We start from the raw sequence: 27,254 nt of genomic DNA, 5'->3' as shown, positions 1-27,254 counted from the left end.
AGGTTTCGTAAGAATAAAAACAAAACTCAGCCCACTGAGTGATGTAGCGTAATTGCCCAAAATATTCAGTCATGCCTGTGAAAGAAGGAAAATATTAATACAAACCACATTTGGGGTAGACGGTGATCATTTAATAAAAATATATGTTACCATGTTTAACTCCACTTCCATTTGCAACATGAATGTCAAATTATTTCCTCTGGGTAGCGTAAGGCAAGCCAAACAGCAGCCCTGACTAAGAATTACTGGACTAACAAGATCAACTAAGTGATCAATAGGGGCTATTAAAACTTTCTTCAGGTCACCCACAAAGACAGTGGCTAACACACCATGTTATCACTGCAGTTACGGTTGGTGGAAAATACAGGACTGGCTTGTGCCCCCTGGCTGGTACCACAGAGAAATGGGACTCAGTCTGTCCATAAGTCTATTTCTTTAAATTTTTGAGGTATTTTTCCATGCATCTAGAGTTTGCAAAATGTTCTGAAGAGGAGATAAGGTATATAGGCAAGCATGTTATCATCACTTTCGAACCCTACAAAGTGTCTTTGGGAAAGCAAATCATAGAAGAGATACAGCAATATTAATGGTATTTTGTACCAACACAGAAAAATTAAGTACAATTGCAAACAAATTGTTTTGTTCTGTGCTACTTCAGCTATGTGGAAATAGTTTTACATTGAGTCTAAAAATAACCTGTGAAATACAAGGGCTCTTGCTGATTTGAAAAGTTACAATACATGTCATATGTGAGGCCTGAGACAGGACTGTTTTGAAGGGGGGGGTGGTGTGGGGTGGTGGTGGTGGTGTTGTTCTCCAAGTTCTGGCAATAAACCAGGAAAAGCTTCAGGCTATCAGATTTCGGAATGAGAATGTCACAAGAGGCTTTCTGTTGGCTGGGGGGGAGGGGGGAGAGTTGAGCGTCTACTCCTGGAATGTCTATTTAGCAGCAGAACTCTAATGAACTTACAGGACACAGAAGATACGCTAAAACAAGAGGAAAATAACATTTTTACGGTCCCTCTAGTTGAAGGCTGCTTCCATTTAACCTTTTGCTGCCAAAGTGATTTTTTCTGAGGGTACTGAAGCAGGAATATCTGTACAGACTGAAAATCTATCAATTATTCATGATTCTGAAACTGTAATCCTACATCAGCATAAACACAAACACACCAACCATAATCTGAAGAGAAAGTAAAAGTGACACATTGTAATTCTGAAGTACTATTTTTCATAATGACAAATATGTTAAACTTATTCCCCAGACACCAGTTGTCCTGATACATTAAGAAGGGTTTGAATATCAAAACCCCTGTAAGAGAAGATGGAAAGTAGAGACTAATGGGAGAAACAGCAACAGTACAAGCATCTAAGGTCGCTAGAAAGAGCATCAGCTGTGAGTAGGGACATGAAGTAACAAATTTATTCTGCAGGTTAGATAAATACTTATCAGAAACTATTTAAGTATAGCTGATTTTGTCCTGGGGAAAGCAAAGAAACTAAATGACCTCTGAAGTGCCCATCAAGTTTTACTGTTGTGTATACAACATTCTCATAGTTAGTAACAATATTTTTGTTGGGGATATTAAGCCATCTCAGAAAGTAAACCAAACATAATCAGAGACTGGTACTAAACACCTGACAAACAGGTTACCTTCCACTATCTTTTCCTAATCTTAGCAGCTGATGCCAGCCAGTGTTTGAAACAAGATATTGGACTAGATGCCCTATTTGTCCAGCCAATCTGACTATTACCCTAAAGATGTAACTAAAAATATAATATAGCTCATATCCCACTCAAGCCTAAAGATAATCTAAGAAGTAAATGTGCAGAAGCATAAAGCGTATGGCAGGAAACAACTTGGGCATGCATCAGTAGTGTCTGGTACTTTCCTGACTAGGAACAGTCTACCTGGACCCTCTTAGCACAGTTTAAGTTTGTGGATGTGGCACTGAAATGTGCTCTCACTCATGAACTGGAAAAAATTAACCTGGAATGAAGATGTCATCTCAGAGCGCATGACTGTCTCACTTACAGAAGTAATTTTTCAGGGTTACTGAATGAAGAAACGTGCAACAATAACCATCAAAGGAACCCAGAGGCTCCCCTGGGTCCTGATCACATGAACGATCTATATTAAGGTCCAATATTAATGTCCCAGTAAGCCAGCCTTCCGCAAACGTCTTTCATAGGGACTACTCTTAATAACAGCGTTTTATCAACTCTGCTGCTGTTGATAAGATTCCCCAACTGCCCGTGCTCCCAGGGCAGCCTTGCGAAACGCTGGGAAGGCTGCTCGCTCCTCAGGCCTGCCCGGGAAGACACTCCCACCGCGCCAGCAGGGCAGGCCTGGCCGGCTAAAGGGCCGGGAGAACCTTCCAGGGGCCTCGCCGGCGGCGGCCTGGGCACGGGACGGGTCGCCTCAGCCCGGGACCCGGTCAGAGCCGCGGGGAGGGGCGGCGGAGCGCGCTGCCGCCGCGGGGCTCCCCAGCCCCCCGTGTGTTCTTACACACCCCGGGGCGCACCTCGAGGGGAAAACGCTGCGGGGAAGCCTTTCACCGCGGGGAGAGGGGGCCCAGCCGCCGCCGAGGGGGGCGAGGAGCGCCGGGCAGATGGCGGCGGTTGGAAGGGGGGAGAGTGAAGGGGGGTGGGGCACCCGCCTCCCTTCACAGCCCGCCTCTCCCCCCCCCCCCCGCCCGCCTCGCGCGCCCCTCGCGCGCCCCTCGCGCCCGGTATCCTGGCACCGGCCGGCGCGTTACGGGAAGCTCCTCCCCGCCACCCCCTCCCTCCCCACCAGCCGCCCACCTTTCGGCGACGTCACTCCGCCCGCGCGCCAATGGCGGTGCGAGTCGGGGCGCGGGGCGGGGCGAGGGGGGGAGGGGAGAGCGTGACCGGGCGCGGGGCCGCGCGGGCGGGACGGCGGCGCGATGGCGCGGCGCGGCGGGGCCGTTATTTAGGGGGCGGCGGCGGGGCCTGGGGCGCCGGGAGGCGGCGGCAAGAGGTAAGGGCCGGGCTCGCGGCCGCAGGCGGGTTCCCCTTTCCCTTGGCGCCCGTCAGCCTCCTCGCCGCCTCTCCCTGAGGGGCGTCCGCCGGCGGGGGCCGCGTCGGCCCGTTCCTCCCCTCCGGGCCGCGGCTGGGTTCGGCAGACCGGGCCGTGCGCCGCGGGCGGGTGTTGAGCCAGAGTTGCCTGGGAGACAGGGCGGGAGGGCGGCAGCCCTGCGCCACTCGCTTCCCGAGCCGATCCCGCGCCCTCCCCTCGGCGGCGGGGCCGCCCGCCTGCAGTCTTCCCCGCCCGCCGCCGTGAGCAGTCGAGGCGAGGCCCGGCCCGGCCTGGCGGGCCCCGAGGGGGCGTGGGTGCGGCCGCCCGCTCTCCCCTCGGCGGGCGCTGACGGAGCGAGCCCGGCGGTGGCCCTTAAAACGCAGTACGGCCTCGCCCGCTGCCGGGCCGTCTGGGGCCTCCTCGGTGCGGGGGCCGGAGCGGCTGTCAAGTCCCTTCTCGTAACGCAGCCGCTTACGGTGCCCATCCGCAGCCCTTCTCCTGTCTTGATGCGGTTTTACTGACCTGCTGGCGTGGCGCGGCGGCTAAGGCTGAAGATGATCCAGGTTTTTCCTCTGGTGCGGCCGTTGGTAATGCCGACAGTCGTAATTAATAAAGGTGCTGCGACCCTCACTGGTCTTGTTTCTTTCGGGCTTTTTCAACTCTTCGGTGAGCTTGACCATGTTATTGGCAGGCGGTTTCTTGTTGAAAAGCATTGCGTTTTGTTGACTTAACAAGTGGTCTGTTCTTGTTGGCTGTAGACCAGAAGGTAGAAAGCTGCTGGCCTTGAAACAAAGGCACGCTTTGTTTTATACCTGGCCCAACTACCAGATGGATTCCCTGAGGAATTAGGGAGAAGTGGGTATAGTGAGCAGACTGGGTCGTCTGTTAACTTCCGATGTGCTCCTGAGCTCCAGTCATCCTTCCAGTGGGTCTCTGACGCTCTTTCTAGAGAAAAACGGTGTAATGATTTTCATCTTACAGATGATGAAACTAAGGCACAAAAGAAAACTGTCTGCCAAGTGTGCTGGCAGTGCAGAGGAGAATAAATCCCAGTATGAGTTTCCATCCTTGTTTTAGGCTAAGTGACTGCCAGCTGATGGCTGCTTGTTACTTATGAGGTATTTCTGAAGGAGAAACCTGGTAACAGAATTAGGTGGATTTATAGTTTTATCATTGGTGATCTGTCCTGTCACTGAGAAGGAAGAGGGGAAAGGGAAGAAAGGGATCCATAACCTAAAGAGATTGCATACTTTGAAGAGTTACAGACTTGGTTTTTTTTAGTCTTTTCCCTTATAGAACATAATTAATATTTAGCTTAAATATTGTTACCTTTTATATATCATTATTCCTCTGAAAGTATCCGTTGAAAGCATGTAACTAATGAACTTAAACTTTTAATTTCTGTGTTGGTGTATCATAATGGGAAAGTAGGAGAGGATGATTAAAATTTGAGATTACTTCTTACAATTTAGTCGTTAAAAATAAATACTTGGTTCTTGTTTACGTGTTTAGGAATATGATCTCTTCAAATAAAGCCTGTATTTTGGAGGGGAGAAGGTACATGTACATCTACAAGACGGTACACAAAATGGAGATATGCTATCTCCTGTGCTGCTTCTCTGGAGGATTAGTACTAGCACAATTGTATGAAAACAAATAAAACTTTTGGATAATTTTTTAGAATGCTTATATTAGCAAGAACTACCAAAATTAGAGGACCAGCATTGGTGGTTATAAGGGTTGAAGGTTTGACTTCAAGATGAGAACATGGAATGCTAAGACATTATTTTGTATCAAATCATTTGGTTTTCAGACTAAAGCTACTTGCTAGCTGCAAAAGAAATCTGAAGCATTTCAGAGAAAGTGATCTGCAGTTTAAAAATGTACCAGAAAGAATAATTTAATTCCTGCAAGTAAATATTTGGTACCTTTAATTAGGTATTTCAGTCATTTTAATCTGTGCCCTGTTGTTTGGGCTTTTTATTCCTGGTGCTATACTGAAATACCAGAGGTAGGGAGAAGCTTCCTTCTAGGGGCAAAGGAATGAGTAATGTGGATAAATGACTTGACCATTTGGTGAAACTTACAGTGATGTCACTTGTGCATAGGTATTCTAAATACTAATTTCAGTATATTCTGTGCATATAATGTTATGTAAGTGATTCTTTTAGAGGTGCTTCGGGTTTTTTTGAGTCTCAGATACTTTCAAGAAGGAAGTAAGCTTGGAGGAAGGAATAAGCTTGCAGATTAAATACTCCTAATTAGAAAGCAGTTAAATCTTGAATAATCAAAGTTCCTTGAGGATAGTTACAACTTTTAGATGGGCTTTAACCTTACTTGTTATGAAACCTCAAGCAGTAGCTGCAATGTGCAGTATCAATTTATGTACTACTTCCTTGCTCTGTCTGCCTGAGCTATGTGGATTCTTAGTGGGAGATTACCACTTGAAGCTGTAAGTTTAGCTCTTAATTTTTTGGAGGAATTTCTGGAAATCCATTTGCTAGCAGCCTTTGAGCTTTTGTGATTGATGGGATGATGAGCCTTAATAGATCTAACACCTTCCTGTGGTGGTCATAGTGTTATGTATACTTCCTGACTTGCAAGCTGGCTTTGCTGGCAAGAACATGTTATTTTGATTATTGTCTCATAAAATTGAAATGGTCATTTGTAGGCAGTTGTAGGTAATCACCTGGACAGTAATTGTTGCCTCTCTGAAATGAAGAGGTGATAACTCAACATAGGACATATACCTGTATTCATTTTGAGGTAGTTGTCATGATTTATGAAATAAGATTAATTTGTAAGACTTGTCTCTCTTGCTCTGAATAAATAATACCTGTTTTTCATGAATGCCTAACATTTCTTCAAAACTGTTATTCACAGGTTAGTCATAAAACTCTATGCTGTTGCTACTTTGTGCATATAAAGCTTGACTTTAAGGTTGTTACTAGCTTTTTATAGGACACTGCCTGAAGCATCAGTTTAAGGTTCAGGCATAAAGTCATAGTGCTTTCCTTTCAAAATGGTAGCAGGATGTGAAGAATAATAGAAGTCCCACATGATTTAGAGATTAAACAGGGTGATCTCATGGCATATGAGTTTTATATGTCTGTCTTTATTGAAGTAATCATGGCATTTTAACAGAGTTTTGTTTCCCTCTTTAAGATGACTTATGTTCTGCAATTTAAGGACTGTCACTAGCAGCAATTCTAAATTAACCATGTTTTTACTGTGTAGCATTTTGATGGACTTTGATCCTTTGCTGCTTTGGCGGACTTAACTTTGAAAGTAACCTGATAAAGTCCTAAAATCAGTTTCTTTGTTTCCCTTTCCTCTTCACTTAGTGGTCCACAACAACAACGTAGTATAAATAAAATGTTGATTTGGCTTTAAAAAAAAAATCCAAACAAACAAACCCCCCGAAAAACTTCTGAACTGACTAGCTGCTTCAGTGTTACTTCAGCATCAGATTGAACCTTCACCTTACACTCCTAATACACTATACCAATCTGTGAAACAGAAGACTTTGGGCTGTGCTGCAAAATCACTGAAACTGGTTGTCCAGACTTGCAACTTAGTCTGACTTCAAGTAGTTAATGGTGAACAATTGGTGTTTAGCAGCATTTCCTTTGAATGATGGCAAAATGTTTTAAAGTGTTCATATAGCTTGCATGAAGCGTTTCTGTGCCTGGGCATCTTTGTATGCTCAGATTAGGAAACACTAGTTTCCATAGAGGTATCTTCCTCACCCTCATCTGAAGTAAGGCTCCTTGTTCTGTAAGTTAAAAGCCCTGCCATATTATTTCTTCTCTTCTTACAGCTTTCATCTAGGCAAGATGGATGGAAGTGCTTAGTATAACTGGTGGTTTCCCCTAGAACTAAATTTCAGTTAAGGATCAGTCTTGTAAAAAGCCAGAGGGACTAATGTTTTAAAAAACACATATTAGTAGGGATTGCAGTACCCCCCTTTATGAGTTCAGAGCTGTGTAGCGTCAGTCTTCTTCAAACTACATTGATTATCAGGGGAAAAAGTAAAATATATCAGAACTGCCTAAAAGCAGATACATGCCGAACTGTAGCATGATTTTGACACTATAGTCACAACTGCTTGTTTCAAGTACTGTAAATGGATGTACTTTCTGTTGCAGGTGATGGAGCATGAGTCTCAATTCACTTGCCTTTTAGGAGCTGAGTGCAACAGAATAAGGACTATAAACTGTGGAGGATTTCTTTGGTGTAGTAGAGATTTGTACTTCAGCTTCCCATGTGTAAATTAATCTGCTCAGGACAACTAAAATGTTGTATTCCAAGTCTGAAGGACACTTGAATATAGAAATGGAATTTATTTTAAAAGATGAAGTAATCTTAGTTTGATTTCTTACTAAAAACATACTTTAGAGCAAAATAGGTGGTAATTTTATGTTATTGTTTACTTCTGAGTTGGTTATTGCTTTTTAAGTGTTAGGGTTTATGTTCCTTCACGTGCTTCACAGTATTTTTCTTAATTAACCTGTGTCATACTTAATATGACTTCATACAATTTCAACACCAGTAATTCTTGAATAGTTTTGTGGAAATAGTGTTGAACCTGAAATAAATATTACCAAAAAGAAAGCCAGTAACTCTGTGATGATGTAATACTTAGCTGACACTGCTGCTAATTCTGATGTGGCACCAATTGTGATACCAAATGGGCAAGAAATGTTATATTGAACATTCTTTAAAAAACTTTCCTTTTTTGCCTTTTTACATCTGTTTCACTCTTTCCTCTTCAGTGTAGAAGCTGCTTCTGCTATTCTGCAGCTCTTTGAAATTATCAGGGAAGTGGAACTGCTGCTTCTTTCCACCTAGCTTGTAGTTGTCCTCTGGATTCTTGGCTTTCAGATCTCATGCAACTCAAATTGTTCAACTTAAATAGATTTAAATGGATCTTGCTTAAAATAACAAATCTTAAGTTCTGTCCTTAATAGAGCACAACAAGATTTAGGTAACAAGCAGATAAATGTTAGTGCAAGTCAAGACACTAAAACAGATTGTGTGTGCTGTTTTTATTCAATGTCTGGAGACCTAATTCAAAAGAGAATACTCTTCTGAGTTTGGTTGTATTTACCATGTGAATTTATTACAATTTGTGAAACCAATTGTGATTTTAAAATACAGAAAGACATGAGTGGGTATAAACCTTATTTTTCAGTTATTAGAAGACTTGACATCCATAATAAGCAAAAATCAGTTGGTTTAGTTTTCTTACTGTTTGTGTGTGATAAATATCTAAAGATGTATTGCAGTGAAAACTGTATAATGGTTTTCATTCCCAGTCCAGTTAGAGTACCTAAGTGTAACAAAAAATGAATGTTTTTGATTCTGAACTCCATGCAACTACAGTTTGATTATAAGTAAGTCTTGTTATTTAGGTAAAAAAAAATAACCTCTACTGACAAATATAAAAGCTTGTTAACATAATTGTCAAGTCTTCTAATCAGCAATATTACTAGGATAAAATTTCTGTATGGGAAATTTTGGTGGGCTTTGAGTAATGAACTCACAAGTGTACATAAAGATACTGCTGTGTGATTCTGATTGCTATTTTAGTCATAACTGAAACACATCTACATTGGTGAGCCCTTCAAAGACTCTGCTGTAAAGGTTTGAGATAGCCTTCTTTTAGTTGTTAGTTTATAATTCTTGTGAATAGAGATTTTTCTCTACACTCTACTATTTACCTTGATTTGTTAAAAAAAGAGGCTTATTTGTACTAATGGCTAAGGAATGAGGTTCTAGGTTGGTATTGATATATCAGTGCTTAAATGTCTAGTTTTATTGATCTATGTGAAATGCCTTGTGTCTTTCTGTCATAAAGTAAACTACATGGAATCAACGCAAAGGAGAATTTTGTGTCGTAAATTGCTGTTTCTTTTCCTTCTGATAATAGTAAATGTAGCTTTTAAATTTTCCTTTTTAGTGGATACTGTGGAATTCATTTAGACTTCTTAAGTTGCCTTTAGGAGGGGTGAAGCTCAGAATATTAATTTCAGAAGAAGTTTTGTCAGGTCAGTGAAAATAAAACTTCAGAACTAGGTTTGCTAGGGGCAATCTCATCTCAAACCTTGGTAAACCTAGGAATTCTATGTTTAGTTTCTAGCTGTAAGAACAGTATGAAGTCTGCTTCCAGAAATCAGACTGTGGACTAAATGCCCTATTTGACTCAGCCAATCTGACTATTTCTAGAAAGATGCATAAATGTAACTAAAAATAATACAGCTCATATGATTAGCAGAGAATGGTCACTTGCTTTTAGTAATTAAGGCTGCTTTATAACTGCAAGTTGAGAAACATGGGAAGAGATTTTGTGGCTTCAAAAGAACTGGAGTGGAAGCTACTCTGAATGCTTCAGTTTCTCTAAACTGTTTTATAGAACTGTCAAAACAGAGAATGAGTGAACTCTGTTGCAAGACAGAAAGAAAGAACATAAGATTAAACTTTCCAACTTCTGAGGAATTACAAACTCCCCTGTAAGGTTTTGAAGAACTAGATATTTTTTCTGTAACAGTCACCAGTTCTTGATGTGGAACTATTGTGCTTTGTGATTCTTAAATGTATTTTAAGCCACTCTTGAGAATGAAACAAATGGTTTTGTGGTGAGTTGTTCTGAACCTTGTCCAAAGCGTTTACATCAGTGCCCTTGAAAGCTAGGTAAATATGGTAACCATAATCAAATTCATAGGGTACTGTTTTAAAACCTAAGCCAGTGTTATGCTCTATTCTAATGGAGCCTCCCACAGAAGAACCAATGAAGTTTATTTCCCTATATGACAGGAAAATCTTAAGCTGATATATTTCTTAAATTTGTAACTAAAGAGGCTTTAAGCTGCATGTGTTGTCTTAAGTGGACATTGGTTTTGTTATAGCAGTGAGTAAAATGTAAACAATATGCTCATTCTTTCTCTAGAGAAAACACTAACTCTTTTGGGAAAGTGAATGTGCATTCCTGAGAAACTGTCATAGAGCAAATAAAAATCTGAATTTGACAGTGATCTAAAGTGAAGAGTAATAGTTCACATTTTAAAAACAAACATCTTTCTCTGTTACAGGAATTCCGTGCAGCATGTTTTCTGGGTGGAACTGGGTGGCCCGTGGCTTGTATCTGCTCTTGAATATTTGTTTTCTTGAAGGTAAGACTTGTATCTCAAACACAAGAGATTTGTAGGACTTTTATAGGCAGTTGCTTGAAGCATGCATTTACTTCTTGTCTAGATACTTGTGGGGTGGGGGCAGAAAGCAAGGTATATTAAGTTAGCAAGACCTAGTCTATGCTCTTAATACTATGGTAAAATAATGCATGTTAAACCAATACTTCTATTCATTGCTCATCTGTGTACAGAGACAGTGAAGAGCAACTTCAGTCAGTGGGAGATTGCTTTGGTTCCACTGACTTCACTGGAACTGTTGATTGTAGCAAACTGAAGTTTAATATCACATTTGCCAAATGGTGTCTAAAAAAAGGCATATCTTGATTAGACTAAACACTATTAAAGCAATAAGCTATCAGTGAAGTAGTGTAGTAGGCTTTATGGTCAAGTTAGAGCCACTGCTACTGTGTAGCAAATGGTCATCCTCAAGGTGTCCAGTATGACTGTTTCAAGGCAGTATTTCAGTCTTCTATTTCATGTTCAAAACTTGACACTTTTCTCTTTATATGCCTCTAGCAATAGTCACAATTTTACTGTTGTGTTGAAGTTCCTTCGTAGAGAGTACTATCAAATGTGCAGAATTCACTTCAATTCCCAAATATGCTAATAGTATACACACTGGAGATTTTGAAGTGGACAACTCAAGTATTTAACTGTTTGCATGCAATTCTTCTCAAACTAGTCCACCACAACAAAGGTGCACGCTTATTCCAATTTTTTGTTAACTTTCTCAACAGAAAATAGATTTTTGACTGCAAGAATAACCTCAAGCATAATACCTTCCTCCTTCAAAACATACTAAATATTCAATCATTGACTCTTCTCTCTCTAAAGACCCCAGTTTATTAATAGAGCTTTTCTTGCTTGGGAAAAGGCTTTTTGCAAAGCCTAGGGAATGCTGCAGTGGTTTTGCCCCTTAAATCTGCTTGGTGGTTCACCAATGCATTTCAGTTTTGTAAATGTCTAGTAACTAATTAGTTTCCTGCTTAGATACATGTAGTATTTTTAACATTACACTAGTATTGTATCAGCAGTATTGATTGTGGAATGCTCTGTAGTTTTTAATAAAGATGTAATTCTTTTTAGTTTCAGGTGGACTTGTACAGTCATGTGGTCACATCATCCCAGAGTCTCCTGTATTGACCCTTGGTTCCAATTTCACAGCATTATGCATTTTGAATGAGAGTTGTCTTGACTTTGGCAATATCTATGCCAATCAAATTATCTGGAAAATTAAAAATAGAGTGGTACCTAAAGAACAGTATCGTGAAATAAACAGAACAGTTTCCAGTGTCACATTTAATGACACTTCTTCATTAGCTAATCCTCTGACATGCAACATTTTAGCAGATGGACAGATTGAGCAGAACATTTATGGAATTACAGTTACAATCGGCTGTAAGTACCTTTTTTTTTTTTGCCTTTTATTCTGGTCTAAAGGAAATTGCTTTTGAGAAACAGAGAATGCAAACAATAGAAAGTGTACCCATATTGAGACACTTATTTCCATTCCCTCAATTCCTGGATAATTGTATAAAAACACTGTCAAATTACATGCCATTGGTAAATATGCACAGAATAAAGCTTTCTAAAAAACAGAAGATACCCTGGAGTATTTCAGTGTTGAAATAAGAAGAAAATAGAACAGAAAAATTTTGAAGCAGGAGGATTTGACTTACAGAAATATGTGAATTTAGTTGAAGTAGATCCTAGGACATAAGCTAACTTTTCCTTGCTTCTGTTTCAGTGTTAAAGGAAGTACAGTATGATCATATGTCCTGCTTTCATAATAATGCTATGAAATTAATGTTTCCTTCATTAATGGACTGAGAAGTATTTAGTCCATCTGTATCACTAAAGCTAACCTGAACTGCCTTAAGGAGGGAAAATACTATTTGAATTACTCTACCTCTAAACATAAGAAAATACTTTTAAGTAATAATAAACTTTTATTTTTCAAGCATGATGACACTTGCATAGTTCTGAGCAAGCGCTCTTTGAGACAAGACTGAGGTCTTGAGAAAGTAACACTAATAACTTAATATACTGCTTCTTAATTAGTTGTTGGACCATTTATAAAATAACTGTTCAAGTGTCCTTAATATTGGAGTATGAATGTCTGATTAATTCTGTTGCCTCCTAGTGTTGGCAAAAGGTATTGCAGTTGTATGGTCTGCAAAAGGCTGGCTTGAGTTCACAATTTAAACTGATGTGGTTTTAAGAATCATGAGTTACAAAATGCTTCCACTGACAAACTGTTTTCTATTTCAACTTCTGAGGAGCAAATTTCTTATGAGAAATTGTGACAGGAAAAACATATGGAAAGGTGAGGATAGATATAATATCCTAAGATGATTGAATGTCAGTACAAATAACATTCTACAGTTGTAATTCATATATGAATCTTGAGATGCATTAGTATTTAAAGCTATTGTATTTTCATTTTGTTAAAAATTGTGCGAACAATGAGGAAGACAGCATGTTTGAGAAGAATACAACTATTCAGGAACAAAACTAAGGTTCATAAGGTAGTTCTGTTGAAAACAGAATTCTGTTTGAAAGGAAACAAGATTCTTCAGGTACATTATACTCTTGTAAAAAGTGATATTCGAAAAGCTAGAAACAAACTCTGTGTTGTGTGGTTTAAATTTGAGAAGGAAAACAATAGTTCAGCTGGACTCTGAAAAAGTTTATTGAACAGTACTAAAGTGCATAGCTCAGGTGTGGGAGAATAGACCTGTCACAAATGCCTTAGAGCTCATGTTAGTGGCAAAGTCAACATATGCCAATTTGGCTGTAGTGCTCATGAGCATTTTTTTCTGTGTGAAAAAATAGATTTAGATGAGAGCTGGTAGATATCAGGGTTTCAGCCTCAAAGATGGATATATCTTCTGTCCTGTTCCTTACTGTGAGATGCTTGTTCCTTATACAGCCTGCTGTTTCTCAGAGCAGCTGGTTAAGCTTCTTGACTTCCATTGCTGGATGGTATCTAGCACTTTTTACACCCTCCTTTAGAAATAAATCTGACTATAAATACTTATGTTCACTGAAATTGCTGTAGTGGGACACTTAGCATGAGTCTTACTGGATTGAAATGTGTATATGGGAGAATTATTTCTAACTCTTTCTGTACAGTGCCCCCAGAGAAGCCCAAGAACTTAAGTTGCATTGTGCATCAGGTGTCAAAACTTTCATACCCTATGACTTGTACCTGGAACCCTGGAAGGCATACATTCCTGGACACTCATTTTAGGTTGAAGTACAGATGGTAAGTAGCCCTATATAGAATATCTGAATAATTTTGAATAGTATTTGTAGGCTAAACCAAAGTCCCCTGAAATTTGTTGACACTTCAGAAGACTTCTTCACTGAAATCAAGTTTTCTGAAGCATTGATATCTATTTTTGGGGAGGGGGGAAAGAGTTAAAGAGCTATCTCATTTTTTCCATTCTTCAGATACATGATTAGTGTGGCTTTAATGCAATACACGTAATCATTAGGTGGCCAGACCCAAACTGTGTACTTCATGTTTTTCTGTGGTGACCTATCCCATTCTAAACAAGTAGAAGATGTCCCTGCTCATTACAGGAGAGTCAGACTAGATGACCTTTAAAGGTACCTTCCAGCCCAAACCATTCTATGATTCTAGGTAGGGAAACCAACAAATTGTGGCTGGATTCAGTAGAGGTATTATCTACTCTGTGTTTCCTAAGAACTTTTTTCAAACTCTTCAAATGGTCTCTTGTAGTTTAAAATGGAGTGCACAGAATTGTTGCTTTGCTCTGGAACAGGAACAACTGCCTACAGCTTTCTACCCCATTCCAATAGTCTTTTGGTAACAAGTGTAGTAGCAGGTATGGATAGATAGAAAACCTTAATGCTTTGTAAATCTCCTGATGCCCTAGAACTGTCTGCTGTTAGTGTAGCAGAAGATGGTGAACAGAAATGATTGTGTTGCAGCTGTACTCGTGAGAGTTACGCAGGTAGTACTGGCTACATCTTTTAATGCATGAATATGCTTTTATTTACTAGCCATATTGCTTTAGATTAAATATATCAATTCTTTGGTTTTTTTTAAGCTGAAGTTTTATAAAACTTTATAATCTCATGGCTTTTTCCTCTGAAAATACGACTTGAATTCAAGAGATTTTATTCTAGTTTCTATTCTAATGCAACAATGCGTTTGTGGCTGAACAAGCCACTCTAATCTCTTCACTTTTTCTTCCTTCTTACAAAGATCATGGCAGAAGGGAAACATACAAGTTAAACTGATTGGTCACTCTGATCTACTTAAAAAGGTTCTCTAAAGAAAACCAAACTTGCTCCTTTATACCTTGTTTTTCCTTCTCTTTTATTTAGGCCACAAGAGAACTTTCCTGACTGTATACCAAAAGATGTAAACAATTCTTGTATGATTACTGATGTTCAGTTCTTTGTTAACCTGGAGGTTTGGGTAGAAGCAGCAAATGTTCTTGGGAAGGCTGAATCTGATCCTCTTGTTCTTGATCCCATTGAGATTGGTAACTATACGCTTCTTAATAAAGCTTTAGTAGTACATAACTGCTGCTTCTGTGCATATTGCTGAATTGCTATGTTAATGTTTATTCACTACAAAAATTAATGCTGTCAAAATATTATTGACTAGAACTGTGCTAGGTAAAGGGAAGGTGAGAGATTTGATCACAATTCGGATAGCAAGTTCTTGTTGAGTAGTCTGCTTTAGAAACTGGTGTGAAGTAGCAGCCATTTGAGCTTGTGAAAGGTGTTAATGGTAGTTACAGCATAGTGTAGCAACTGCTAGAGGCGTGAGAAAATACAGCTGCAGAGTTGACTAACTCCTTCTCTTCTAGTTAAACCTCTGCCTCCACACAACTTATCAGTCAACTCAGGAATACTACCTACTGTTCTGAAGCTTTCCTGGGAGAATCGGATTTCAGCAGCTGTGATGAAGCTGAAATTCAATATTCGCTATAGGATTGTTGGTGACACAAACTGGATTCAGGTAATACCACTAATGTTCCTTGTCAGTTTTGTGCTGTAACCCAGTGATTTGTCAGACTGCAGAAGTTCTCTCACAGCTGCAGTTTAGAGGATTCGCTTCATTATCCTTAGGCCTTATGTGGCCTCTCAAGGTAGTTTGTCTGGCCTGTTCATGAAGGCTGTGATCTAGGGGGTTTTGGCACAATCTAGACTACAGTGACCTAATCTTTTCTTTGTGGACTCTCTGCGGTCCTCCCCATCATGTTGTAATAAGTTTAATTTCAATTTTTGCTTTGTACATATACATCTAGAACACTCATGAACTTTCAACTTCCTATACAGTTGCAAAACTACTTATCTAAATGTTATTTAAAGCTTGGACAAATACTGTTCAGTGCTGGGATGCTTTTTTGAACCTGCACTTGGGTCCCAACAACCCCATGCAACACTACAGGATCAGGGAATAGTGGCTGGAAAGCTGCCTGGCAGAAAAGAACCTGAGGGTGTTGGTCGACAGCTGGCTGAATATGAACCAGCAGTGTGCCTGAGTGGCCAAGAAGGCGAAGGTCATCCTGGCTTGTATCAGAAATAGCGTGGCCAGCAGCACTAGGGGAGTGATCATCCCCCTGTACTCGGCACTGGTGAGGCCGCATCTCGAATACTGTGTTCAGTTTTGGGCCCCTCTCTGCAAGAGGGACATTGGTGCTGGAGCATGTCCGGAGGAGGACAACAGAGCTGGTGAAGGGCCTAGAGCACAAGTCCTATGAGAAGTGGCTGGAGGGAACTGGTGTGGTTTAGCCTGGAGAAAAGGAGGCTGAGGGGAGACCTTATAGTTCTCTACAACTACCTGAAAGGAAGTTGTAGCAAGGTGGGTGTCAGTCTCTTCTCCCAAGTAACAAGTGATAGGATGAGAGGAAACAGCCTCAAGTTGCATCTGGGGAGGTTTAGTTTGGATACTAGGAAAAATTTCTTCCCCAAAAGGGTTGTCAAGCACTGGAATAGACTGCCTAGGGAAGGGGTTGAATTGCCATCCCTGGAGGTATTTAAATGTGTAGATGCAGTGCTTAGAGACATGGTTTGGTTTAGTGGTGGACTTGGCAGTGTAAGTTTATGGTTGGATTCAATTATCTTAGCTGTAGTGCACAATAATATGTTCATGTCATCAAGAGTTGTGGATTTTTTCTTCTACATCAGTCTGTGGACATATTTTCAATAGCTTCTCGGTTTTCTTTAAGCCATCTCTCAGAGCAGTAGTATTCCAGAAACACACTTCTCATCAAGATCTTTCCATCTTTTGTTTCTCTACTGAGGCCCAAAAGTATTCTGAATTCATGACTTGTTGGAAGACTGTTTCTGACTTAACAAAATACAGTGTTTGAAGCAGGTAGCATAACACAGCTGCTTGTGACTAATGCAGTGTATTCCTTTGGAACAACTTTTTGAACTTCAGATGCAGAGATGAATTAAGATCACCTGTACTGATATTTTAAAGAGCAGTATTCTGCAACTCCAAGATCTGTTGATACTTTGTCCCATTAAGTCATTTTAACTTGTCTTGCCCATTTAACATGTGTACAAGATCATTGAAATAGTTACTTGTAAAACAACTGAGCTTGCTTGGCTGTGGTAAAACTTGACTGCTTTGACAATTCTTAGCATTCAGAATTAACTTATTGAGTGTCCTACATGTGTGTTTACTCTGTAGTTATTCCTCTTGCAGGGTTGCTCACTATAAAAATCCCTTAACTGCAAGTGGAATAATGTGTGATGTACCTACACATATCTGTATGTATACACACAGTGTGTGTGTGCCTACATAAAATTATCTACATCACATCTTTTTCTGTACATGTAAGGTAAAGGAAAAAGCTTATGAAAATAAACTCATTTATTAGGAGAAGTATAGACTAGTCTAAAACAAATTATTTCTAATGTCAGTTAAGAAAAACTGTTATGTATTAGTGGAAGCAATGATCCTGGATTCTGTAGCTTTATATTATAGGAGGCTTCTAGCACAGGTATTCTGCAATGAATAATCAAGCAGATAAAGTAGCAAGGTCCTGAAATGTGAAGTGGGATATGACAAATCAATAAGTAGAGAAATTATATGGGAAGGAAGGAGAGGTAGACATGCACCAACTAAAAAAAGAAAACAGAATGAGAGATTGTCCTGAGATAGCTGCTTACATATTCTAGTATATGTATTGTATTGTACCTGTAAATATGCACAACTATGATCCCTTACCAAGCTGTGGTTGAGAACTGAAACTTTTGGAAGTCAAAGGGGGAAAAAACTGTGGGGTTTTTGTTGGGTGTGTATGCAGTGGGACCCCTCTTGGATGGGAGCTGTAGTAGCACAGAGCTCAGCTTTACAATTTTTGATCAGTGCCTCTAAAATCTTTGTCCCATTTGCAGGTTCCTCCTGAAGATACAGCTTCACCAAGAACTTCATTCAGTGTTCAAGGCCTCAGACCCCACACAGAGTATGTCTTTTCAATCCGTTGCATGAAGGAAGATGGAGTGGGCTACTGGAGTGACTGGAGTGAAGAGAAAACTGGGGTCACCACTGAAGATAGTAAGTAATATATGAAAGTAGGTCACTGACTTTCAAAAATGTATGAGTGCTCAGGAATTTGGCAATAGCCAGCTGAAATTGTGTATCCTTGCTTGAGCTGTTTGATTATTCATGCAACAAGGATCTCCTGAGTTGCTTTCAGTAATGACTGACTTGGCCCACCTGTTCCAAGGAACAAGAGAATAGCTTCCCATAAAGCTGTTCTAGAGGTGCTCCCTGAAAACACCTGTGAGAAACAAGCTCATGTATATAAAAAAAAAAAGTTTTATTCGGAGACAACGTCAGTAGAGCAAAGAACATCGCTGGGCGCAATGGCGTGTGCCCTGCCCCAGCAGGGGCTTCTTTTTATAGAGCAACCAGGAGATTTCATTGGTTAAGTGAAAGTGGCGGGTTTTCTCCTCTTTACATCTGTGCAGCTCCTTTTTCTGTGTTTCTCCGAGGCTGTCTCGCTCAGTACTTTTCCACTGCCCCCAGGCAGGGGGGGTGTAGAAGTCCAGGTTCCTCTTCATCAGGAGTTCTTAGCTTCCTTTTCTGCTGGCTTCCATTCTTCCCCAGCCCCTCCCATCCAGATTCACCTTTACATGATACCTAACCACAGACCACCCCCACTATCCTCCTGCTTGCCCAACTCCACACAATGCCCAACCACATGCCTAATTTATGATCAAAAAAGGCTTGCTTAACTTTTATAATTTTAACAACACTAATTTTAATAACATCTTTAGCCTAACTCAATAAAAATAATTGTTTAATTACTTTTAGCAAAAGCAAAATTTTTCTGTTATTTGTCACACAGCTAACATGGGAGGTAGGGAAGAAAAGCTTTCTTCACAGAAAGCTATCTCAAAGTCTTTTAGAAGAGAGGTAGGCTTTATGCTTTTGTTCTGAAGGTTATCCTCTGTAACAGAAACTATTCTGCCTCTGTGAAAGTTTTTTGGTAGACTGACTGCCTTAGTTTATGAGCAGCTTGATGTTTAGAAGGCCATTGGATAAAGGCATAGGTGAACAAGCATCAGTAAGTATAAAAGATTTTAGTCATATAGGGTACATATACTTCTTCCCAAACTTAGTAAAGCAATGATATGAAAGTCTGTGCATATGGGAAATGTAGCCTTTTATGCACCAAAGCATCTAAATAAAACACTCTGGTTTACTCTTAACTTTTCCCAAGGTTTTGCATCTACAACACTTTCTTGCAGCTGTGACTGACAAGCCTCCACACTGTCTTGCAACCACTTGTTCACAATATTCTGTGCACAGTAATCAAGAGTCTTGCTGCTCATCACTGAATGGTTGTCACTGGAAGGCATCAGAAAGAAAATGCCATCTATAAACTGCCAACTTTCTGAAAGATTGAGTCTGTGTGGAAAATGGTTTTATTCTGGCTATATTTAACCACAAAAATCAGTTTCCTTAGTTTCCCTTCTTGATGGCATAATCGTTGGAGTTGCTGTCTTGTTGAACTTCTTACCAACATCAGCCCCTCGAGGGCAGTATTTGGATTATTATTCTTTTAGTCCTTCACACAAGGACTTTGCAAGCAGGCTATATACAACTTCAGAGTGTAAACTTACTATTTAAGATACACAAAAGATAACGAAGCACTAGGGTAAGCTTTAAGTTCACAGCCCTGAGGTAAAAACAAACGAACTTTGAGCCTCATTCAAGTGTCAGCCTTCACTGCTTTGTGGAACAAATCCTCAGTGCTGCAAAGTTGCTGCCATGCACCAAAAGCATTCACACCATGACCAGTTCATCAACTTGGCTGGCCTTTCAACAACTTGTGATGCTACAGTCAGCTGTTACAGCCCTGTCTGTTGCCATTGAGCTTTATGTTCTGCAGGTGTGCTGTATCATGCTGGATTCATTCATGTTCCTTCAGGCCAGGGGCACTGAGACTGTTTCTGTACTTGGTGTCTTCTAAGATTTGTCCACTGCATTTCACAACATGTTTAACTTCATTGATTGCATCCAGTTGCTCCTGAACACGTGCATTGCCTGAAATGTACTGTGGCATTAAATTAGCTGCAACTCACCGCGTTATGAGTTCAATGCAATTTACAGCTCATGGAAGTCATTGCAGTATTTTTCCATTAGAGAGGCTCTCCTGCAGGTTTCTTTTTAAGTACAGAGACAGTTATTCTGCCACTGAATAGGGCCCAAACCATTAGTTGAGTATGTTTAGAGGTTTTTTGTACTGATTTTTTTTGTTTCACTGTTTTGTTTTGCAGCATTTCATGATTTAGCAAGTGTTGCAGCAACTGTAAACTTGTACACAACAATAAATGAGCAGTAATTATTGGAATACTGATACTAGAATCACACCCCTGCGTTTGTTACAATATGAAAAATCCTATTTTCAAATAGTCGATTCTTACCTTTTCCATCAACAGAACAAAAATGCGTGCAGTGTGTATACAAACACAGCTTAGACCTATGCATTTGGCCCTTCAATTTGCTCGACAAATAAAAGCCTTAGTCTTTGACCTATAACTTACCTTTCTGGGGTCTGTTTTCCTTTTGTCATTGATCTGAATAGCCCACTTGGACTAACTGGCACCAATTTAAGATCTTTAAATAGATGCTTGAGAGGTGCTAACTGGCACCTTGAATCTGAACCTCTGCTGATGTTGGAACACCCTACATTAGTGTCTTCTTGCTAAAGCTAAAATGAACTAATTTCAGTGCGTAGTAAGCTGTTGAATACCTGTACTGTGAGAAACAAGCCCATGTATATATTAAAAAAAGGTTTTATTGGGGACAAGGTCAGTGGAGCAAACAATACTGTTATAGGTAGATTAAGGCAAATCACATCCAAATATGGATTAATGAATCTTTATTAAGGTAAGAGAGCAAATGCAGCGCGGGGGTGGCTGAGGAGTCGCAGCTCCGTCCAGGCTCACCAAATTGTTTAAGTTTCAAATCCCCTTTTATCCACACAGCTGCCGGTTTCAACACCTTCAGCACTCCTCCTGGCTCCTTCTACAATCTTATCTTCTTCTTTCTTCAGTCCTGTGGTCACGTACACCTTGTCCTTCCTGTCCAGGGCCAATTTGCAGCTCCTTTTGTCTTTTATGGCTCAGTGGTTTCAGCTCCTCTCTTATCTCAAGGACAAGGGATACCAGAGATAGCCCATTCTGTTCTTTCTCATTCCATTGCAAAGGAGTTAGCACCCTTTGATATGGACCATCTGGTGAGCATCCCAAGAGGGGGGGCTGTTGGGTTGGTGTTTCCTCAGATCAATTCCCCCCTTTTCTTTTCCCAGTAGTAAAGTCTTTTACTTTTCTTAAAATTTGGATCATTGTACTAATAATAGCTTTAGCCTAAGAAGTAATTGTTTAATTACTTTTAGCGAAAGCAAAATTCTTCTATTACTTATCACAATACAATGCTGGGCACAATGGCGTGCCCTCTGGAGCCAAAGGGGCTCCCTTTTATTGTATGAAATGTTACATATTCATCTACTCTAGTACATATGCATCACTACTCCAAGGATAGGGATGGAATATTACAATTAGTTCCAGTAAATCATTAACATATCCCCCACCTCAAATTCCTCCTGGGCACTTGCACAGTGCTTCCTGGTGGTTGTGGGCAGGGGTCTTCAGATGAATGCTGGCAGTCTTCATTGTGTTCAATAGTTGACCCTTACTTCTGCGAAAACTCAGTCCTGTAGTCAGTACACCTTGTCCTTCAAGTCTGGGCTAACTTGCAGCTCCTTTGTCTTTATGGCTCAGTGGTTTTAGTTATTCTCTTATCTCAAGGACAAGAAAAACCAGAGATGGCCCATCCTGTTCTTTCTCATTCCATTGCAAAGGAGTTGCCATCGTTTGATGGAGGCCATCTGGTGAGCATCCCAAGAGGGGGTGGGGGGGAGGGGTGGCTGTCTGGTTAGTGTGAGCATCCCCTGAAAGGGGGGGAACTATTGGTTTAGTGTTTCCTCAGATCAATTCCCCCCTTTTCTTTTCCCAGTAGTAAATTCTTTTACTTTTCTTAAAATTTAGATCGTTGTACTAATAATAGCTTTAGCCTAACTCAATAAAAGTAATTGTTCAATCATTTTTAGCTAAAGCAAAATTCTACTGTTACTTCTCACATGTACCATTAGTTGTGATGCACTGCAAATGTAAATACAGTCTTTTTTTGCTGGTGGAACAGCGTTTTAACAAGTTGTTGTGGTTACCCTACCTAATGATAACAGGATAGTCACATTTCTGCATTGCTTGCTAATCCGTTAGCATTTTTTTGTTATTGTAGCAATAAGTTGACAATAAAATAATTTCCTATTCTGAGTTTGCTTACAAACAACTTCAGAGATGTAGTCACCTCTTTGGTCTTTGTCTCAGTAGCAAGCTACCAAGATATGGGTGTATTTACCACTACTACATTCAGGAAGGTGTACTTCTATACTTCCATATGGTTTTATCAAAGTGTTGTGTTTCCAAGTGTTAAGTACTGTAACTATCAAGTGAAATTTCAACAGAATCCTTAAATGCAAAGGCTCAAATGTACAGTCATGATGCTGAAGAGTAATGCAAATGTTCTGGCAAGTTTGAAATCTTCTGACAATTGTTTTACTACCTAATTTTTATCAGGAAACATCTAGTTTGCACCTCAATAGTGACTGTAGCCAAGGGTCTTTATATTCAGGAAAGCAGATTTGCTACATAGCTGTGTATATTACCATAATATGCACAGTGCTTTCTGGGGATTCTGGAATTAGTAAATCACCATCAAAGGAATTTGATTTTTAAAAGCTTGTTTGGTTTCCTCCTGAATCATCAGTAGCAGCAACATTGAGAATGACTTGCTCAATTTGTGATAATTAAATGATGTCGGAATTTTATGTCTTGTTTTTCCAGGACATTGGTTTTTATCAGTTAAAAAAATATTCTTTTCCAGTTCTAGGGATGTAAGGAGTGAAACTACCTTAGCTTGGATCTGTTTTCATTTCATTTCTACTTTGACAGCTGGCAAGATTGGCTTTGTTTCTGGCTGGCACTCATCCCATATGGAGCCAATGAATAGGCTTTCTGGTTGTGTGCTTGGTACCCAATAGGGAATCTGTTCTTCCCTCCAACTACTACAAATACTTCGTGATATGTTTAGCTTCTAAGTCATACTGATTAGTTTTGTGCGGGGTTTTTTAAAGTGTGATATAGCCTTTCCTGCTTGCAGTCTTAGTGCAAAATTTGAGTGCATGTCTTGAAACAGAATTAAACCAATACAGGTTTCATTGTCAAAACGCCATTTTGCGCTTGGAGCTTAGTTAACTGCACTAGATAAGAAATCCTTCCTTATTTATCCTAATTGAATTTTCAGTAATGAGTTTTGATTGAATTCACATGTCATCTTACATTGGAGAAGTAAAAAGATTGTAGTACGTACCCTACTTTTTTAAAAAAGGAATTAGTGTACATAATGGCATTACTGCAGCTCTACACAAAATTTACTTTCTCTGGGGAAGATACTGTAAAATACTCTTTCAATATTTTAGTCACTTTTCAACTCCTACTGACAGTATGGGCTTTTCAGTTTTTTGAGGTACTATCCCAACCTTAGCAATAAGTATTTCAGGACTACCTGCCTATTTAGTGTGTTGCTTTTCTGCTGTGGTGACCGGCTTTGCAAAAATACTGCTTTAATGATTAAGTACCCATGGCTTATTTTACTCTCAGAACAAAGGTGTTACAGTAGGAAATGAACATGAGGCAGATCATGTTGCATTCGTGGTCTATATATTCAGCAAGATGTATAATTGTTTCTGTTTCATGTGAATCAGATCAGGGTACTCAAATGAGATTAAGGGAGGGCTCCCTTTGCCTCAATTTCCAGTTCTCCTTCCCTTCTGATGTAAAGTATAAGACAAAATGCACACTGTAGACTAGATAATGTTTTTCAGATGTAAACCAGCCAAAACCTCATGATTAATGTAAAAAAATGCAATAGAAGAACTCCCAGAGAAAAACAGTCTAGCAAGATTGTAAATGTAAATGCATTTTAAGGTTAGCTTTCAGTTAGGGCTAAGGCCCTCACAAAGGATTGGCTACTTTTTATTGCTTTATGCACTGTAATAGGTTGATTCGTTTTACTTTGAAATGAAATTTATAGTGGAAACAGCACTTGAATTTTTTACAGTACTGACGTCAGAAAGTATTGTACAAAAATACTGCAGTTCTGTTAGCCTTTTTAGTACAAAGGATATAGATAACTTGGGGAATTCTGGCAGGAGAAATTTGTCTCCTTGTTAACCTTTCTTCACTTTGCTTTTTTAGATAACTTGATATTGAGGGATAGGGAGAGTGTTACAGTTACAGTCAATAGCAGGATTTGCAGTATTTTACAGATGTGCAAGGCTGTGCCTCTGGACGAAGGCTCCAGGATGTGGGTTTGATTGTGCCTCACTCAGCACTGTCATTGTCAGCCCATTGTCGCAGATGCTGAGCATGGTGACTCTCAGTTATTTTGATACTGTACACTTATAGCAGAATTGGGTGTTTTGCTCATCCCTTCGTGGAGTCTTTCCATGTAGGTGTTCCATTAAAATACCAAGCATTATTTTTTTTGAGGAACTAAGGAAACACTTCTTGTATATGCTTTTATTAAAAAAAAGGGGGGTAAGAATCTAACAATAGTTGATGTAGTCAATGGATGAATTCAAACAGATTAAATAAAAGTATTTCTACTGTTAAGCATTGTTTCTTTCATCAGAACCATCTAAAGGACCACCCATATGGAGGATCATTGACGCATCTCACTCACCAGCTTCCTGGACTGTGCATCTGATGTGGAAGGTAAAACAACATGATAGACTGCAGGAGTTGAGCATTCTTTTAAAAACATGATTTTTTAAGTGGCAAAATTCACCTCGACAAACTTGGGTACATAGCTGGGATAGTACAGGTTTTATTGATAGAAGAAATTACTTTAGTAGTAGTATAATAATTGGTTATGAAAAAATAAAAGTACAGATATAGAGGCCATCAATTAAATCAAACACATCTGTGATCTCGAGTATACAGAATCCACTTTCAGATTGCTGGCTTGCTGTCCTTAAGCAGTCTGTAGAATTGTAAACTTTCACTTGGAACAGAGTATGCCTTCATGTTGTACCTTCTTCTGTATGCTGAAACTTTTGTAACGCTGTCTGGACAGGGACACTCCAGCTGCAAAATCCATTAAGCCTAGAGAAGTTCCAGAGGCCAGACTTACTAAATACATCACTGCACATTTCCATGCAGTAGGCTGCTCTGTCTGGTTGGCTGATTAGTCCAAAGCTGAGAAAGTGCATGCAGTTATGGTCAGTCCCCATCTTCTGCTTTCTTTTGGTCTGTGAAGTTTGTCACATTTGATCTAGCTGTCTCTTTATTATTATTCTTGCCCTATTGCTTGTGAGAAGTTACATGTATATTGGTATGATGGCATTTTGTGATGTAACTCATATGCCACATGCCACTTCTGACATGTAGCTTAGAATTGAAAAACAGATGCTATTTTAGAGTTTCAACAGTTTTAAGTTATCTGAAAACTAATACTGTTACACAGAAACATACTATTTTCCTGTGTTATTAGATAACACAGAAACAAGTATTTTTCCATGTATGATAGAAGAAAACTAGTTGGGCTGTTTTGCATTTGGGTTCAACACAGCTTAGGATGTCATGCTCATTTTATGTCACTGTTGTAAAGTCACATACAATGCAGGTTTTATCAGCACATATTCTGCAATCTTTACAGAATAGCTTTTATTAAACTGCTAGGTAGGATTGTGTGCCAAGAAAAAGAGGATTTAAACCAGAAGGAGTTCTGGAAGTTACTGCTGTACAGAAATTAACACAGATTATTTGTGCTTTTCTTAAATATGCAGCTATTTGGTTTACATAACTTGTCTTGCTCTCAGATTTTTAAATTACTTATCAAAGACTAAAGGTTAAGTCATGACTGTTCAGCATCAGTCTAAGCAAAGATGTGTTTCTAACAGGCATTGGAGCCAACTGAGGCTAATGGAGTAATCTCGCAGTATGAAGTGACTGTCAGATCTAAATCATCTCTCTCTAGTCTACCAGAGAAATACAATGTTAGTACCACCAATCTTACATTAAAACTGCCAAATGGAACTTATGAAGTGACTGTGATTGCCCTTAATAGAGTCGGAGCATCCCCTCCATCAGTTTTACTTATTCCAGCAAGTAATTCAAAAGGTGAGTGTCCTTGTAATGTCTATTTCAAATGCATCTGTGTGTCTTTTGTTAAAAATATTCAGTGTTGTAAAAATGATACCTTTTTCCTGGATACATTCAGTAATACTTTAATTATGTATCTGCAGTCATACACCTTATAATTATGCTATCATTTGTGTACTGGGGAATGGGAAAATTTATATACTCATGGGTTCATTTGAAGTTATGTCTGCTAGTTTGCTGTTTTTTTGATCTTAGAGCTACTGTGCAGTTTATTCTTATTGTTTCATTTCTTAGCATAGCAGGCATTTTAGTTTTCTTTTTCAAAAACTGAAAGGGTTGGGGAAGCAAGCATCCTTTACTTCATGTATGTACCGTCTCACCCTTGTGGTACTTTCTGATCTCCTCCGTCCCCCTTTCTTCTCTTGTCCTAGTCTCTCCCACATTCTCAGTATCTTGCCTGATTGCTTTGTTGCTTGCTTCCACTGTTTCCCTACTGTTAACGTTCCTTTTATTGTTCAGTAGTAGTAACTACAGGCTGTGCTTTCTCCTTAACTTCCAGCCTTCTCTTTAGACAATCTGAATACTACCAGGACAGGAAGCAAAAAAATAAGTATATGGACAGAGGCTGCTTTTAATGTAAACACCAAGGGAGAACCACAGGTTCTAAAATTATTAGATGAACTAATTAAGGGTATGTTTCAGACAGAGTAACAGTGCAGCCAGAAGTACTTGGTAAGGTCCATGAGTGTGAGGATTAGAATGGGAAACCTGTCTCAAGGTTTGATTTCTCTCTGAAATAGAACCTTTCTTTTGCAAGCAATGTAATATCTTTTCACTGTACAATAAGGCAACTTGCTATGTTTGAGAACAGAGAAGCTGAGTCTAATTTCCAGTTTTTAAATAACCTAATACTGTTTATTTCAGATCTCTTATACAAAGATTCAGATATAATCTTCAGATTTCAGAAAATTTGCTTGGGTTCTGTCAAATTGTCACCATTACAATAACACAGAAGTATCCATGTTTGACAAAATAGCAATTATTATGAATATCTAGTGGAAAAACTGTCAATAGATATAACTCTTTTTCTATTTTCTTTCATCACAGCTCCTGTGAAGAATGTTAGAACACTACCTAAAGATGGCAAGTTGTGGGTAGGGTGGACTGCTCCTAACAGTTATGTTCTTAAATATGTGATTGAATGGTGTCTGGTGTCCAACAGCTCAGACTGCATTATAGAATGGCAGCATGAACCAGGAAATGTTCAAGGAACGTATTTAAAAGG

The 27,254-nt window shown here is 39.6% G+C and overlaps 1 protein-coding gene across 2 annotated transcripts in view; it reads left to right on the top strand.

Moving 5' to 3' along the window:
- Positions 1–2,969: 2,969 nt before the first annotated feature.
- Positions 2,970–27,254, top strand: part of IL6ST (interleukin 6 cytokine family signal transducer) — a 36,984-nt gene continuing 12,699 nt past the window's right edge. The window contains exons 1-10 of one of the 2 annotated variants that reach the window (XM_042804569.1): positions 2,970–3,002; positions 10,133–10,213; positions 11,318–11,629; positions 13,367–13,499; positions 14,591–14,751; positions 15,082–15,233; positions 17,627–17,786; positions 24,498–24,580; positions 25,768–25,987; positions 27,077–27,253. In XM_042804569.1, the coding sequence (XP_042660503.1) occupies positions 10,147–10,213; positions 11,318–11,629; positions 13,367–13,499; positions 14,591–14,751; positions 15,082–15,233; positions 17,627–17,786; positions 24,498–24,580; positions 25,768–25,987; positions 27,077–27,253 (1,465 nt within the window). In that variant the 5' untranslated portion in view covers positions 2,970–3,002; positions 10,133–10,146. Of the gene's footprint in view, positions 3,003–9,072; positions 9,092–10,132; positions 10,214–11,317; positions 11,630–13,366; positions 13,500–14,590; positions 14,752–15,081; positions 15,234–17,626; positions 17,787–24,497; positions 24,581–25,767; positions 25,988–27,076; position 27,254 lie in introns of those variants that run through there. The other variant, XM_042804570.1, reaches the window with a different exon arrangement.

This window comes from Tyto alba, unplaced genomic scaffold, assembly GCF_018691265.1.
Source record: "Tyto alba isolate M040663 unplaced genomic scaffold, T.alba_DEE_v4.0 Super-Scaffold_42, whole genome shotgun sequence".
NCBI lineage: Eukaryota > Metazoa > Chordata > Aves > Strigiformes > Tytonidae > Tyto > Tyto alba.
This window is presented reverse-complemented; position numbering and strand designations above follow the sequence as displayed.